The sequence below is a fragment of the Salmo salar genome, chromosome 05 (genome assembly GCF_965601325.2).
Source record: "Salmo salar chromosome 05, fSalSal1, whole genome shotgun sequence".
NCBI lineage: Eukaryota > Metazoa > Chordata > Actinopteri > Salmoniformes > Salmonidae > Salmo > Salmo salar.
In genome coordinates, this window is record NC_138295.1 from 80,953,438 (window position 1) to 80,968,723 (window position 15,286).

A 15,286-nucleotide genomic window follows, 5' to 3' on the forward strand; every position below is an offset into this window, starting at 1 on the left:
TTATGAGCACACACTGAGTTATAACAACAGCTAAATTAATATTTGTTCTCTTTTCACAGTTTGCAAGGACATGAAGGGGGACGTCCTCTTCTTGATCGACAGCTCAGGTAGCATCAACAACCCAGACTTCCAGAAGATGAAGGTCTTCTTGCAATCCATCATCAACAAATCTGACATAGGCCTGGATAAAGTGCACGTGGGCATCATACAGTTCAGCACCAGCCAACAGGTGATCTTCCCTCTCAACAAGCATAACGATAAGGAAGGCATGTTGCAGGATTTACAAACTATGCAACAGATAGGCGGGGGCACACACACCGGAGAAGCCCTGTCCTACACCTCGCAGTTCTTTGACCCACTGAAAGGAGGGCGCACTAACGTGAAGCAGTTCCTGATTGTTGTAACCGATGGTGAGGCGCAGGATGAGGTAAAGTCTCCTGCCAAGAAACTTCAAGACAAGGGTGTGATCATCTACGCTATTGGGGTGGTCAATGCCAACAATACACAGTTGCTGGAGATCAGTGGCGCACAGGAGAGGGTCTACTCCGAGAGGGACTTTGATGCACTCAAGGCTTTGGATAGCCAACTGGCATTGGCAATCTGTGATCCGGAGAGAGGTGAGTGCCACTTGGTTCAAGAAACATTACTTAAAAGCAACAATGAGTTCACATTTCTTAGATTTTGACATTGATATTTTCCTCTATCTCTTCTTCTCTTCCACCAGAGTGTGTGAGGACGGAGATCGCAGACATTATTTTCTTGGTGGACGGCTCCACCAGCATCAGCTCAGATAATTTTGACATAATGAAAAACTTCATGATGTCCGTGGTCAATGAAACCTCTGTTGGGGAGAAGCAGACACGCTATGGTCTGATTGTCTTTTCAGACGACCCCGAGTCTAAATTCACACTCAACGAATACAAATCTAAGAGAGATGTCAATAGTGCCATCACAAAGCTTAGAGAGCCCAGTGGAGACACCTACACTGGCAAGGCACTCAAGTATTCCTTGGGTTATTTTGGTGCACAGTACGGCGGGCGAAAGGCCCTAAATGTCCCCCAGTGGTTGATGGTGATCACAGATGGTGAGGCTACTGACCCCTATAACCTAGCTGGGCCAGCCAAGGAGCTACGGGACAATGGGATCATAGTCTATAGCATCGGAGTGGTTGGAGCAAATAAGCAAGAGCTTGAGCTCATGGCAGGGGACCCGAATAAGGTTTTCTTTGTGGATGACTTCCATAAACTAGACACACTGCACAAAAATATTTCCTTTGAATTCTGCCAAACCAGCAAACCAGGTAAGACAGAATGCAACTGTAAAAACATCTAATCTGAAAGTACAAAGCCTTGTAGCATAAGCATGTTGAAATTAAATGGTTCAACATGATCTGACGTCTTCTCTTCTCCTCTTAGTCTGTGAAAAAACGCAGGGGGATCTGGTCCTGTTGATTGACAGCTCAGGGAGCATCAGCACCACCGACTTCACTATCATGAAGAAGTTTGCCACAGACCTTGTTTCCAGCTTCAACATTGCAGAGCAGTCCTTCCGTGCGGGAGTCGCCCAGTTTAGCAGTGATCCTAAAAAGGAGTTCTTCTTGAATGAGTATTACACAGAAGCAGAGGTGAACAACCAGATAAACAATATGATGCAGATTAGGTACACGACGAACATCGGAAAGGCCCTGGACTACGTCCGTATGGAGTACTTCCAACCAGCTAGAGGGAGCCGTATCAATGCCAAGGTCTCTCAGAACCTGGTTGTGATCACTGACGGACGTTCAGATGATGATGTTGTGCATGCAGCAGAGGAGCTCAAGGCCATGAACATTGAGGTGTTTGCCATTGGTATAGGGAAAGACCACAAACCTGTTGAGCTCGGGCAAATCACTCTCAACCCGGAAAGGGTCTTCTCTGTGCAGGACTTTGCCAGCCTGGACAAGATCAAGAAGAAGGTGGTGGATACTATATGCTCCTCCAAGGTACCAGAAACTCAAGCGGGTGAGTAAACAGTATGCACGTTTTATTTCCTCTGTCTCTCCTGACTCAATGTAAAACCCTCGTCAAAGAATGCTTGTTAGTGTTTGAAAAACAAGCTATTTTACATTGTCTCTCATATTATCCTTGAGTAAACCTAACACATAAAGCTTTTGGACTTGTTAAAGGGGTTCATTTGGATGATAAGTAATAATGAGTGTGTCTGTGTCCAATAGGCTGCACCATAGACATCGCCATCGGGTTCGATATTACACGCAGGGCCACCGCCCAGGGGCTCTTCGATGGCCAAGCCCAGCTACAGGCCTTCCTGCCACAGATCATCCGCTATGTGTCCAACCTGAAGGGCCTGTGCTGCGTGGCGGGAGATGGTTCCATTGAGACTAACATTGGCTTCCGCGTGGTGGAGCAGAACGGAAAGGTTCTCTACGACTACAACTTCGTGAAGTACGACGAGAAAATTGTGGAGAAGGTTATGGCCCTGCAGACCTCCCAGACAACATACTTCAACTCCTTCCTCCTGCGCTCCTTCCACGATAAGTTCCAGAAATCTAATGCTGGCGTGAAGGTGGGCCCAAACATTATGTCTCCTGTGTGGTTGATCCCAGACTCCAAAAATGTTCACTTCTTAACATATTTTGCTGGTTATATCACATTGTAATAACAATGCCACAACTACTTTGTCCTTTAGGTGCTGGTGATCTTCTCAGACGGACTCGATGATGACGTGATGAAACTGGAGCAAGAGTCGGAACTTCTCCGCACTAAAGGTTAAAGAACCAGGGGCAACCCACAGAAACGGACACATTTAAGAACATTCATGAGACAAAAATGAACATTAAAATCGGTTGTACTTTTATCTTTATCTTCCATGTCACATTTCAGGAAAAGGTATCAACGCCCTGCTTACAGTCGCCTTAGAAGGGGTCCAAAATGCCAACCTTCTTCAGATGGTGGAGTTTGGGCGAGGATTCGGCTACAAGCAGCCGCTCAACATTGGCATGCACAATTTAGGAAACACCCTGTTGACACAAATAGTAAGTGGTTCATCATTTTGTGACAACAGAATCAGAACAACCCTTTTAGTTGTGTCTCCCTGTGTTGTAGTAATACTGTATGTCACTTAGACTGGCTAAGACTCTTTGGGCTGACATGTAAGTCCTTTATGTCTCTATCTACAGTAATTCCATTTCCAGTCATATTCCCAGCTGTAAGGATAGAGAAGTATTTCTGATATGTCTGAGTATTTTGGGTCATACTGTACAATGACAAATGTTTTGTTTAGAAAAGGGGATTACGTGACGTTGTTGAAGAATGTCAGGATGTCAGAAATTACAGAAAGGAATTGTGTTCCTGTTTCAGCATTTCAGGTTGGAAGTATCAAAACTAGAACTCTGGGGTCATGGGAAATAGGATATAGTACACCATGAAATAGAGTCGTCACTTGCTAGAAATGTACTTAGCAGCAGGAGCCACTGGAGACAAGAAAAACAGAGCAGTGACATTATTGGTTGTTTTTAGATTGGATTTTGAGATGAGTACCTCCAAAGGTGTCTCCAATTATGAGGGTATGTCAACAAATGACATATTGGATTTCATAACACATTGTCACATTCTCTCTCTTTCTCTCCCATTCTCTTCTTCTCCCCCTCTTTCTTCCCCCTCTCCCTTTCTCCCTCCAGGACACAGTGGCTGAGAGGGAGTGCTGCAATGTGATGTGTAAGTGCACCGGACATGAGGGTATCCGTGGCAACAGAGGACGCCCAGGCACAAAGGTGAGGCCCTCTGAGCCTTCTTTATAAAATTATACAGTGTTTAAGATGTGACGTGTCACAGTAATTGAACACTGTTAAAATACTGTAAAGAAGATGTGGGTCTATGTACTTCCTCAGTCCTCCCTTTGCCAGTTTCAGTTTCCTCATTTGCTCTTTGTTTCTCTTCTTACAGAGTCAGCCAGGACTGAAAGGACACCCTGGCTTCCCTGGCGAGGAGGGGGGAATTGTAAGTGTGTGTTTTCAGGGAAGGAAGAATAATTCTCAGTGTGGTATTCAGACATCAGACAAATCAAAACGTATTAATCGTGGATGGTGGGCAAGGTCTACAAGTCAGTTTAATAACCTGTGACCTTTGACCTTAAAACCAATGACCTTGTCCTCTCTCTCTGATTTCCCACAGGGCGAGAGAGGTTCACCAGGTCCCACTGGCCCACAGGGACTACAGGGCTGTCCTGGGAGGAGAGGCCTCAAGGTAAGCAGATGGACTACTGACCAACCAGAAATCTATGTTTATAGACCATCTGGTCTGGAATGTCTTCCCGACATCTGCTTTTAGATCAGAGGTTACCATGACCTGGGGGCATTTACCTGTCCAAAATAATCCCATCTAATCTGACCTCTGAACCATGACACAGAGCAGTTACCTGTCTAAAATAATCCCATCTGATCTCTGACTGTTTTTTTACAGGGCTCAAGAGGCTACAGAGGGGACAGGGTAAGTGTATGAAGATATGGATACCACATACACACAGCTAAATGTAGTGTACAGTAGAAACATTTCTATGTGCAGTATACTAGGTATTATGTCTTAACCAATGGAAAACCAGGTTCACCATGGTGCGTTCTTTTTTTCATTGTGTGGATGTAAACGTATGCTGTTGTTGAGTGTGTTGTGAATCAGTGTGCACATTACCATGGCAGGGTGATGATGGAGACCATGGCCTTGATGGGGTTGACGGTGAACAGGGTCTGATTGGAACAGCTGGAGCTGCAGGAGAGAGAGGAAACCCAGGAAGACCAGTAAACACATTTTCTCATATTCTACATATATTTCGCCAATATACTACTCCTAGGTCACTGATATACTACTTCTATGTCATTAATATACTACTGCTATGTCACCAATATACTACTCCTATACCACCAATATACTACTCCTATGTCACCAATATCCTACTCCTATGTCACTAATATACTACTCCTATGTCACCAATATCCTACTCCTATGTCACCAATATCCTACTCCTATGTCACCAATATCCTACTCATATGTCACCAATATACTACTCCTATGTCACCAATATCCTGCTCCTATATCACCAATATCCTACTCCTATGTCACTAATATACTACTCATATGTCACCAATATACTACTCCTATGTCACCAATATACTACTCCTATGTCACCAATATACTACTCCTATGTCACCAATTTACTACTCCTATGTCACCAGTATACTACTCTTATGTCACTAATTTTGTTCTCCTATGTCACCAATATACTACTCCTATGTCACCAATATACTACTCCTATGTCACCAATATACTACTCCTATGTCTCCAGTATACTTCTCATATGTCACCAATATACTACTCCCATGTCACCAATTTATTACTCCTATGTCACCAGTATACTACTCCTCGGTCACTAATATCGTTCTCCTGTCATTGATATCGTTCTCCTATGTCACCAATACACTACTCCTATGTCATCAATACACTACTCCTATGTCACCAATATACTACTCCTATGTCACCAATATACTACTCCTAAATCACCAATATACTACTCCTGCGTCACCAGTATACTTCTCCTTTATCACTAATATCGTTCTCATATGTCACCAATACACTACTCCTACATCACCAATATACTACTCCTGCGTCACCAGTATACTTCTCCTTTATCACTAATATCGTTCTCATATGTCACCAATACACTACTCCTACATCACCAATATACTACTCCTATGTCATCAATATACTACTCCTATATCACCAATATACTACTCATATGTCACTAATATCATTCTCCTATGTCCCCAATATCCTACTCTTACTCGATTCTCTTCTCTAATGTCTAATCTTTTGATGGTGGGTTTTCTTGCAGGGCAACAGCGGCCTCATAGGAGAGCCAGGAGTGAAGGGGCAGCGTGGACTTAGAGGTGACCCTGTAAGTCACAAACTATGGACGTCATTTAACAGTGCAAATGATTTACGATGGTTCAGGGACCAGTATCTGCTGGTTTTAGGTTTTCCTTTCAATTAAGATCTAGATAACCAGATGAGGGGAGTTCCTCACTAATTAGTGACCTTAATTTATCAATCAAGTACAAAAAAAACTGCAGAGACTCGGAATGAGTTTGGAATGAGTTTGGAATGAGTTTGGAATGAGTTTGGAATGAGTTTGACTGTAACGAATGCAGTGTTTCAATATCTTATTTTCTAACTGCTACTAAAAGTTAGTCTCTGGTCTTCTAGGGAGACTCTGGAGTGGACAGCATTGTCGCGGGTCCCAAAGGAGGAAGGGGAAACCCAGGACTACCGGTATGTAGCATGTAGTTGGCCACTGTCGATGTACTGATCTAAGAATCAAAATCGCTTATTCACCAAGTTCATTTGCAAGTACCAGATCATTTTGACTGTCTCTTTCTAGTGAGTAAAACAGGATTATTCACTTAGCGTCCTGGAGGGTGACAACACTGCTGTTATTCTCATCCTCTCTCCCTCAAACACACTCCTTTTCTCTCTTGTCTTCATTTCCACACTGACAGGGAGACCCAGGAGAAGAGGGCGGTCGAGCAGAAAGTGGAATCGTCGGAAACCCAGTGAGCGAAGTTTCATTTCTGCTAAGCTGTCCTTGTCCTGTTACACTGATGTTGTCCCACGTTTTTGGTCAATTGTCACGTGATGATTATGTCCTGTGTCCTGCTTTCTAGGGTCCTCAAGGAAGAAGAGGTCTCCCTGGTCCAAATGTACAGTAGGCAGCATTATCAACAAAGCTACTTCTTAAATAACAGTCCCTAGGATTGATATCTATATTTATGTACCCATTAGTATGTTGTTCTTTGTATGTATGTATGTATGTATGTATGTATGTATGTATGTATGTATGTGTATGTGTATGTGTATGTGTGTGTGTGTGTGTGTGTGTGTGTGTGTCTAGGGAACACCAGGGGATCCAGGAGATGTAGGCCTCCAAGGAATTCCTGGCCCTTCTGGACCACAGGTAAGTAATATATACCCATTCCCCTCATCCACAACTCCACATAATGCTACTACTGATGCACTTCTCTAGCATTTGGAACAGTCCTCCCAATACCACAGATACTGTTGCTGAACATGTTTCTCTCCTGTGTGCATAGGGTATAAGAGGAGACTTGGGCCAGCCCGGACCCAGGGGCCTGCAGGGTTTACCTGGACCTCAGGTCAGTTTTCTTACCGTTCTATTTCCATCCCATCTGACCACATTGAGGATGCCTGATACATAAATCCTACTGTTATGCGATGTTGACATGTAATGACGGCGTATGAATGGCTTTTCCCTCAGGGCACACCTGGAACTATGGGTGGCAAAGGATCAACAGGAAGACGAGGGATGAATGGACAGAAAGTGCGTTGCCTTTGTTAGCAATTTATGTTATTCTTCAATAACACAAACTCCAAAGCAAATCAGGGGGAGAAAAATAGGTTTATTTGAGAAGGATAAATCAAGATGTTATGCTGGGAGGTAGATGTTCAGATGTTCAGTCTCCCCTGTCCTCAGCTTTTCCCCACTGAACAAAGGAATAGGATGCCATTTATAACCCCCCCATCCTAGCCTAGGGTTGACCAATCAGAAGTCTTTGCAATACAACTTGGCCAATGGCCAAATAACCAGTATCCTGCCCCAGACTCCATGTACAGAACGTAGCACACGTCACTCTGAGTTCACCAGTGACATTCCACAGATTCTAAACAGATGTTGAATTGAAACCCAACTCCTATTTACAATTCCCTATTGACCATTAGGGCTTTTAGTACTCTCGTCCTCTCAAACCCTCAAACTCTGCATTGTGCATTTATCTTGAAAATATTCTTATATCTTTGACCTACAGTTATATAATACATTACAATACAAAACATTAGCCATCTTGGTAGGACAATTTACCAGGACTGCAGAGCAGCTGAAACATATTACATATAGACACATAAAATGTATACATAAAAAAATGCTTGTAAAATAATGTTTTATAGCCATTCTTCCAACCCAATACTGTGTGGTCTCCTCACAGGGCCAACCTGGGGACCCCGGAGTCAACGGAGCCCTTGGAACACTTGGGCCAAGAGGGATGCCGGTAAGGTGTTGCCTTGTCATTACACATTTTACCTGCATGCACACACACATGCTGTACACACACTGCAAGACTGTATGTGTTTGTAAGGTCATGTCAGCATGGGACATGATGGTGTGTTTTCTTTAATACAGGGTCTTGATGGTAGTGACGGCCATGGACCTCCTGGACCCCAGGGAATGAAGGTAAGGTACACTTACTCAGTACTCAGATCAACAGCTGCTGTCCATAGACATCATAGTAGTTGATGAGGTTTTCCACTTTGGAAAATATTGTTAATGTACTTATTAGATTATAAAATAAAATGTCTCTTTTCATCTAAATGAAGGTCGACTGACCGAAAGCTCAGTTAAATTAAATAAATGTGTATCTGACTGGAAGTGTTCAGAGACTTTTTCCTACTTCTCTAGTTTTGTCTTATTCCTCCAGCACCTTCACTAATCAGATCTGGTTGTGTGCTAGATTCTGCCTATTATCTTTTCATTCAATATAAAGGATTTTAATATACAGTAGATTTGTATTCCAGACATGTTTGATGGACACAAATAAAATAATTCCTTGTGTTTTGTGTTTACTTTAAAGGGAGAGCCTGGTTTCCATGGTTACCCTGGATTACAGGTCAGTTATTGATATAAAATCTCCCCTTTCAGAATGGATAAGAGAACAAGGCTGGAATCCAATCATGACACATTGCATTCCTAAGCTGACAAAAAGTAAACAATCCCTTTTTCCTGTAATGTCATCTTCAGGGTGAAAGTGGTGATTTTGGAGTCAAAGGAGGTCCAGGCCCCAAAGGAAACCGAGGCAGAGGGGTGAGACTCACACACACTATCACTAGAAGATGTAATTGCTTTTGGACAGGGTATGGTAGTATGTGCTAGGCGCACCGGTTTGTGTCAAGAACTGCAATGCTGCTGGGTTTTTCAAGCTCAACAGTTTCCTGTGTGTATCAAGAATGGTCCACTTCCCAAAGGACATCCAGCCTACTTGACACAACTGAGGGAAGCATTGGAGTCAACATGGGCCAGCATCCCTGTGGAACGCTTTGGAGACCTTGTAGTGTGCATGCCCCGACAAATGGAGGCTGTTCTGAGGGCGAAAGGGGGTGCAACTCAATAGTAGCAAGCTGTCCTTAATGTTTTGTACACTCAGTGTAGATGCTCTACAGATGGTCATACTATTAACAAAATATCTGTTGATAAGCAACTGCTTGTTAAGGTTACAGTTAGGGCTAGGGTTAGGTTTTGATATAGGGTTAGGGTAAGGGTTAGTTTTAGAATAAGGGTTAGGGTAAGGGTTAGTTTTAGAATAAGGGTTAGGGTAAGGGTTAGTTTTAGAATAAGGGTTAGGGTAAGGGTTAGGTTTTGATATAGGGTTAGGGTAAGGGTTAGTTTTAGAATAAGGGTTAGGGTAAGGGTTAGTTTTAGAATAAGGGTTAGGGTTAGGTTTTAGAATAAGGGTTAGGGTAAGGGTTAGTTTTAGAATAAGGGTTAGGGTAAGGGTTAGTTTTAGAATAAGGGTAAGGGTTAGTTTTAGAATAAGGGTTAGGGTAAGGGTTAGTTTTAGAATAAGGGTAAGGGTTAGTTTTAGAATAAGGGTTAGGGTAAGGGTTAGTTTTAGAATAAGGGTTAGGGTAAGGGTTAGTTTTAGAATAAGGGTTAGGGTAAGGGTTAGTTTTAGAATAAGGGTTAGGGTTAGGTTTTGATATAGGGTTAGGGTAAGGGTTAGTTTTAGAATAAGGGTTAGGGTAAGGGTTAGTTTTAGAATAAGGGTTAGGGTAAGGGTTAGTTTTAGAATAAGGGTAAGGGTTAGTTTTAGAATAAGGGTTAGGGTAAGGGTTAGTTTTAGAATAAGGGTTAGGGTAAGGGTTAGTTTTAGAATAAGGGTTAGGGTAAGGGCTTGGGTTAGTGGATAGTTAGTTGATATGTTGTTGACAGTTATTGAACATCTACAAACTATCTTCGTGGGACTAAAGTGTCACCCTCCAGAACTGTATATACTCACACATAGACACTCTGACTCAATTATAGAGATTCTAACACCACTGCTTATATTCTCAGGTGTTGTACTTCAAACCTTGTGATTTTCAATTGGGCCACAGGTGTGTTGACATGTATAAAATCTTCTGTTAAAATGGCCATATGTTACGATGCGATTAAACCAGGGGAACTCGGGCAGGTCGGGAGAGTCAGGAGATCCAGGATCCATTGGACCACCGGGACACACTGTTAGTATATCATTTGCGTTTTTGGTTCTATAAAAGGAACTTTACAAATCCCATGTATTAGTTGTTTTATTATTGTTATTTGTTTCAAGTGAATAATAATAGTAGTTGTAGTTTTGGTTGTTTTTACAGTAGAAGTATTGATAAGATATTCACTGTTTACATGTGGATTTATGACTAATTCTCTATTTCTATCTAGGGCTCTAGAGGCAGACCAGGAGAGAGAGCCATGTCTGTATGTGTATTCTGTCTGATCTTAGTTCCAATTTAACTATAAAACATTTTATATAGAGAATCTTGAGAGCTATTTAACATGTTATTGTATTTGTCTCCCTAGGAATGCCAGCTGACCACCTATATCCGTGATAACTGTGGTAAGCTCTTGGTATTCCTACTCTATATTTTTTGTAAGAAAAAGATCCGCTGTGTCAATTGCTTTATTGCTGGTAAGGTCATGTTTTCATAAGCAAAGATGAATTCATTCCGAATTTTGTCTCTAAACTATGATATATTTCTCCCCCAAACAGCATGCTCTCAAGGTATGTCTCCATTAACCCTTCATCGTCCAAATAAATGTATGTACTTGACTGTAGATTCTGGTGTAATCAAACCAGAACTCTTGGCAAAGTGATGTTATGAATGGTTGTCATTAAAAATACCATTGCCCCCCTCACCCCCTCTCTCTGTCCGTCTCTCTCTCCCTCTCCCCTTCTCTCTCTGTACCTCTCTCCCTCTCCCCTTCTCTCTCTCTGTACCTCTCTCCCTCTCCCCTTCTCTCTCTCTGTCCGTCTCTCTCTTCCTCTCCCCTTCTCTCTCTCTGTACCTCTCTCTCTTCCTCTCCCCCTCTCTCTGTCCGTCTCTCTCTCCCTCTCCCCTTCTCTCTCTCTGTACCTCTCTCCCTCTCCCCTTCTCTCTCTCTGTCCGTCTCTCTCTTCCTCTCCCCTTCTTTCTCTCTGTACCTCTCTCCCTCTCCCCTTCTCTCTCTCTGTCCGTCTCTCTCTTCCTCTCCCCTTCTCTCTCTCTGTACCTCTCTCCCTCTCCCCTTCTCTCTCTCTGTCCGTCTCTCTCTTCCTCTCCCCTTCTCTCTCTCTGTACCTCTCTTCCTCTCCCCTTCTCTCTCTCTGTCCGTCTCTCTCTTCCTCTCCCCTTCTCTCTCTCTGTACCTCTCTCCCTCTCCCCTTCTCTCTCTCTGTCCGTCTCTCTCTTCCTCTCCCCTTCTCTCTCTCTGTACCTCTCTCCCTCTCCCCTTCTCTCTCTCTGTCCGTCTCTCTCTTCCTCTCCCCTTCTCTCTCTCTGTCCGTCTCTCTCTTCCTCTCCCCTTCTCTCTCTCTGCCTCCGTCTCTCTCTCTCCTCTCCCCTTCTCTCTCTCTGTACCTCTCTCCCTCTCCCCTTCTCTCTCTCTGTACCTCTCTCCCTCTCTCCTCTCTCTCTCTGTACCTCTCTCCTCTCCCCTTCTCTCTCTCTGTACCTCTCTCTCTCTCCCCTTCTCTCTCTCTGTACCTCTCTCCCCTCTCCCCTTCTCTCTCTCTGTACCTCTCTCCCTCTCCCCTTCTCTCTCTCTGTACCTCTCTCTCTCTCCTCTCTCTCTCTGTACCTCTCTCCCTCTCCCCTTCTCTCTCTCTGTACCTCTCTCCCTCTCCCCTTCTCTCTCTCTGTACCTCTCTCCCTCTCCCCTTCTCTCTCTCTGTCCCCTTCTCTGCTCTCTCTCCTCTCTCCCTCTCCCCTTCTCTCTCTCTGTACCTCTCTCCCTCTCCCCTTCTCTCTCTCTGTCCATCTCTCTCTCTCCTCTCCCCTTCTCTCTCTCTGTACCTCTCTCTCTCTCCCCTTCTCTCTTTCTGTACCCTCTCTCCCTCTCCTCTCCCCTTCCTCTCTCCCTCTCGTACCCTCTCTCCCTCTCCCTCTCCCCTTCTCTCTCTCTGTACCTCTCTCCCTCTCCCCTTCTCTCTCTCTGTACCTCTCTCCCTCTCCCCGTCTCTCTCTCTGTACCTCTCTCCCTCTCCCCTTCTCTCTCTCTGTACCTCTCTCTCTCTCCCCTTCTCTCTCTCTGTACCTCTCTCCCTCTCCCCTTCTCTCTCTCTGTACCTCTCTCCCTCTCCTCTCCCCTTCTCTCTCTCTGTACCTCTCTCCCTCTCCCCCTTCTCTCTCTCTGTACCTCTCTCCCTCTCCCCCTTCTCTCTCTCTGTACCCCCTCTCTCCCTCCTCCCCTTCCCTCTCTCCTCTGTACCCCCTCTCTCCTCTGTACCTCTCTCCCTCTCCCCTTCTCTCTCTCTGTACCTCTCTCCCTCTCCCCTTCTCTCTCTCTGTACCTCTCTCTCTGTACCTCTCTCCCTCTTCCCTTCTCTCTCTCCGTACCTCTCTCCCTCTCCCCTTCTCTCTCTCTGTACCTCTCTCCCTCTCCCCTTCTCTCTCTCTGTACCTCTCTCCCTCTCCCCTTCTCTCTCTGTACTTCTCTCCCTCTCCCCTTCTCTCTCTCTGTACTTCTCTTCCTCTCCCCTTCTCTCTCTCTGTACCTCTCTCCCTTCCTCTCACTCTATCCCCAGGCCAGGCAGCATGCCCAGCCTACCCCACAGAGCTGGTCTTTGCTTTGGATATGTCACAGGATGTGGATCCTGCCACGTTCGAGAGGATGCGCTCCGCTCTCCTCTCCATATTGGACGACGTTGCCATTGCCGAGAGCAACTGCCCGACAGGTGCACGTGTTGCCGTGGTATCCTATAGTGCCAACACCAAGTACCTGATCCGATTCCAGGACTACCAACGCAAGCAGGAGTTGTTGGAGGCCATCCAAAACATTGCACTGGAACGAACGTCCAACCGGCGCCATCTTGGGGAGGCCATGCGCTTTGTGGGGCGCCACGTCTTCAAGCGAACCCGTAAAGCGTTGACGATGAGGAAGGTGGCAGTGTTCTTCACCAACGGGCCCTCTGTGGACAGCGCTGCCATCGTCACGGCCGCCATGGAGTTCAAGGCCCTGAACATCGCTCCTGCTGTCATCGCCATGAGGAACTCCCCCGATGTTCAACGGGCTTTTGAGGTACAATTCCAAACAGATGCTTTCTGGGAAGGGGTAGTGAACGGGCAGCAGAAAGGCTGGTGAATTGAAATGCAGCCCATGTGTGTTTTTGTTTTGGCGCAGGCTGATGACACGGGCAGCTTCATCATTGTTCGGTTGGTAGATAGGTCACAGGACCAAAATGCTGTGCTGACAAGAATCAAAAATTGCGTCATCTGCTATGGTAAGCACACAGGGCCAAAATAAAATATAGTCTTATTTGGTATCAATGTATGTCTTGTTTTTATGGTTAATTCTGCTGAAGAACCAATATTCCCCTTGGGCATAAATAATACAGTTTTCTACTACTACTACACTATTACTGAAGCTACTGTACTACTACTACTAATACACTACTACTGATGCTACTTTACTAACACTACTACTACTACACTACTAATGATGCTACTGTACTACTACTACTACACTACTACTACTGATGCTACTGTACTAATGTGGTGGCTAATTTCTGCATTACCAAATGAGGAGAGTTAAACACACCAGTCCGAGTTAACTACATCTTTAATAATTAAGATACTTTTGCAAAAGCACTTGACCTTCAATAATGCACTCTCTGGAATGAACCAGGAAGGTGATTACAGAATGGCTACCGGGATCTTTTATAGCAACGATACACCCCCTTCAACGTACATTGGCAAACCACAGATACTTAGTAACAGTTCACAAAGGTTAAGTTTTGTATGACAGATATCAATAAAACACAGCAGACAGTAACTGCTATGTCAACAGGGTTAATTATATAGCCCAGTATCTGGTCTCCTTAGAACCGTCCCTCCCTGGTACGGTATTGAACAGAACTATTTCATCCAATGGCATATATCAATTGTCAACTCTAGATACTCCCATCTCAAGCAAACCCCCTCTTGACCCCACTCCTGGACAGGCTCACTGGGGAGTGAACCTCTAGGCCATATAATATCCCAGGATAAGTGCGAGATCTAAGAGAGGACATACAAGGGTCCATTTACTGCCATAATCCTCCCCACAATAAAGAAAAGGAGGGAGTGACTTGCTCACAGACATTGTAGAGATAAGTCATTGGTTCCCCATTAATCACGCCATCCCTTCACATGGTTTAAGAATAAGTAAAGACACATTCCCATTACGACAAATCTGACCTCTCCCCTCTCTGGGCCCCAAGTGTCTGAGCCCCAGCTAAGGTAGACATGCAACTGAAAAGACACCAGAGTCCAATGGACACTTTCTAATGACAAGTACCTCAAATAAGCATATTATACTAATAAAACATCTTAATTATCTATGTTACCCAACTAATTCTGATTCGTCCACGACACTACACTACTACTACTACTATTAATACACTACTACTGATGCTACTGTACTACTACTGATGCTGCTACTGTACTACTCCTTCTCCTCCTACTACTACTGATGCTACTGTACTACTAATACTACTACTGCTACTGATGCTACTGCACAACTACTACTGATGCTACTGTACTACTATAGTACTACTATTACTACTACTGCAACTGTACTACTACTACTGATGCTACTGTACTACTACTACTACTACTACTGATGCTACTGTAGTACTACTACTGATGCTACTGTAGTACTACTACTGATGCTACTGTACTACTATTACTGATGCTACTGTCCTACTACTGATGCTACTGTCCTACTACTACTACTACTACTGATTGTACTACTACTACTGATTCTACTGTACTACTACAGTACTATTATTACTACTACTACTACTGATGCTACTGTACTACTACTGATGCTACTATACTACTACTGATGCTATTGTACTACTGATGCTACTGTACTACTACTACTACTACTGATGCTACTGTACTACTACTACTACTACTACTGACTGATACTACGTACTATGCTACTAGTACTACTACTACGT

At 44.2% G+C, this 15,286-nt stretch overlaps 1 protein-coding gene across 4 annotated transcripts in view; it reads left to right on the top strand.

The window, feature by feature from the left end:
• Nucleotides 1-15,286, top strand: part of LOC106585541 (collagen alpha-6(VI) chain) — a 44,330-nt gene that overhangs the window by 19,217 nt on the left and 9,827 nt on the right. For all 4 annotated transcript variants that reach the window (XR_006764364.2, XM_045712855.2, XM_045712856.2 and 1 more), the window contains exons 8-35: nt 60-617; nt 725-1,300; nt 1,416-2,000; nt 2,213-2,562; nt 2,686-2,764; nt 2,880-3,031; nt 3,677-3,769; nt 3,942-3,995; nt 4,170-4,241; nt 4,458-4,484; nt 4,691-4,789; nt 5,881-5,943; nt 6,252-6,317; nt 6,545-6,598; nt 6,710-6,745; nt 6,937-6,999; nt 7,136-7,198; nt 7,321-7,383; nt 8,045-8,107; nt 8,239-8,289; nt 8,687-8,722; nt 8,854-8,916; nt 10,269-10,331; nt 10,528-10,563; nt 10,666-10,702; nt 10,856-10,867; nt 12,869-13,362; nt 13,465-13,564. Coding sequence is in view for 3 of the 4 variants with exons in the window: in XM_045712855.2 (XP_045568811.2) it covers nt 60-617; nt 725-1,300; nt 1,416-2,000; nt 2,213-2,562; nt 2,686-2,764; nt 2,880-3,031; nt 3,677-3,769; nt 3,942-3,995; nt 4,170-4,241; nt 4,458-4,484; nt 4,691-4,789; nt 5,881-5,943; nt 6,252-6,317; nt 6,545-6,598; nt 6,710-6,745; nt 6,937-6,999; nt 7,136-7,198; nt 7,321-7,383; nt 8,045-8,107; nt 8,239-8,289; nt 8,687-8,722; nt 8,854-8,916; nt 10,269-10,331; nt 10,528-10,563; nt 10,666-10,702; nt 10,856-10,867; nt 12,869-13,362; nt 13,465-13,564 (4,008 nt within the window). In the remaining variant the exon portion in view is untranslated. The remainder of the gene's footprint in view (nt 1-59; nt 618-724; nt 1,301-1,415; nt 2,001-2,212; nt 2,563-2,685; nt 2,765-2,879; nt 3,032-3,676; nt 3,770-3,941; nt 3,996-4,169; nt 4,242-4,457; nt 4,485-4,690; nt 4,790-5,880; nt 5,944-6,251; nt 6,318-6,544; nt 6,599-6,709; nt 6,746-6,936; nt 7,000-7,135; nt 7,199-7,320; nt 7,384-8,044; nt 8,108-8,238; nt 8,290-8,686; nt 8,723-8,853; nt 8,917-10,268; nt 10,332-10,527; nt 10,564-10,665; nt 10,703-10,855; nt 10,868-12,868; nt 13,363-13,464; nt 13,565-15,286) is intronic.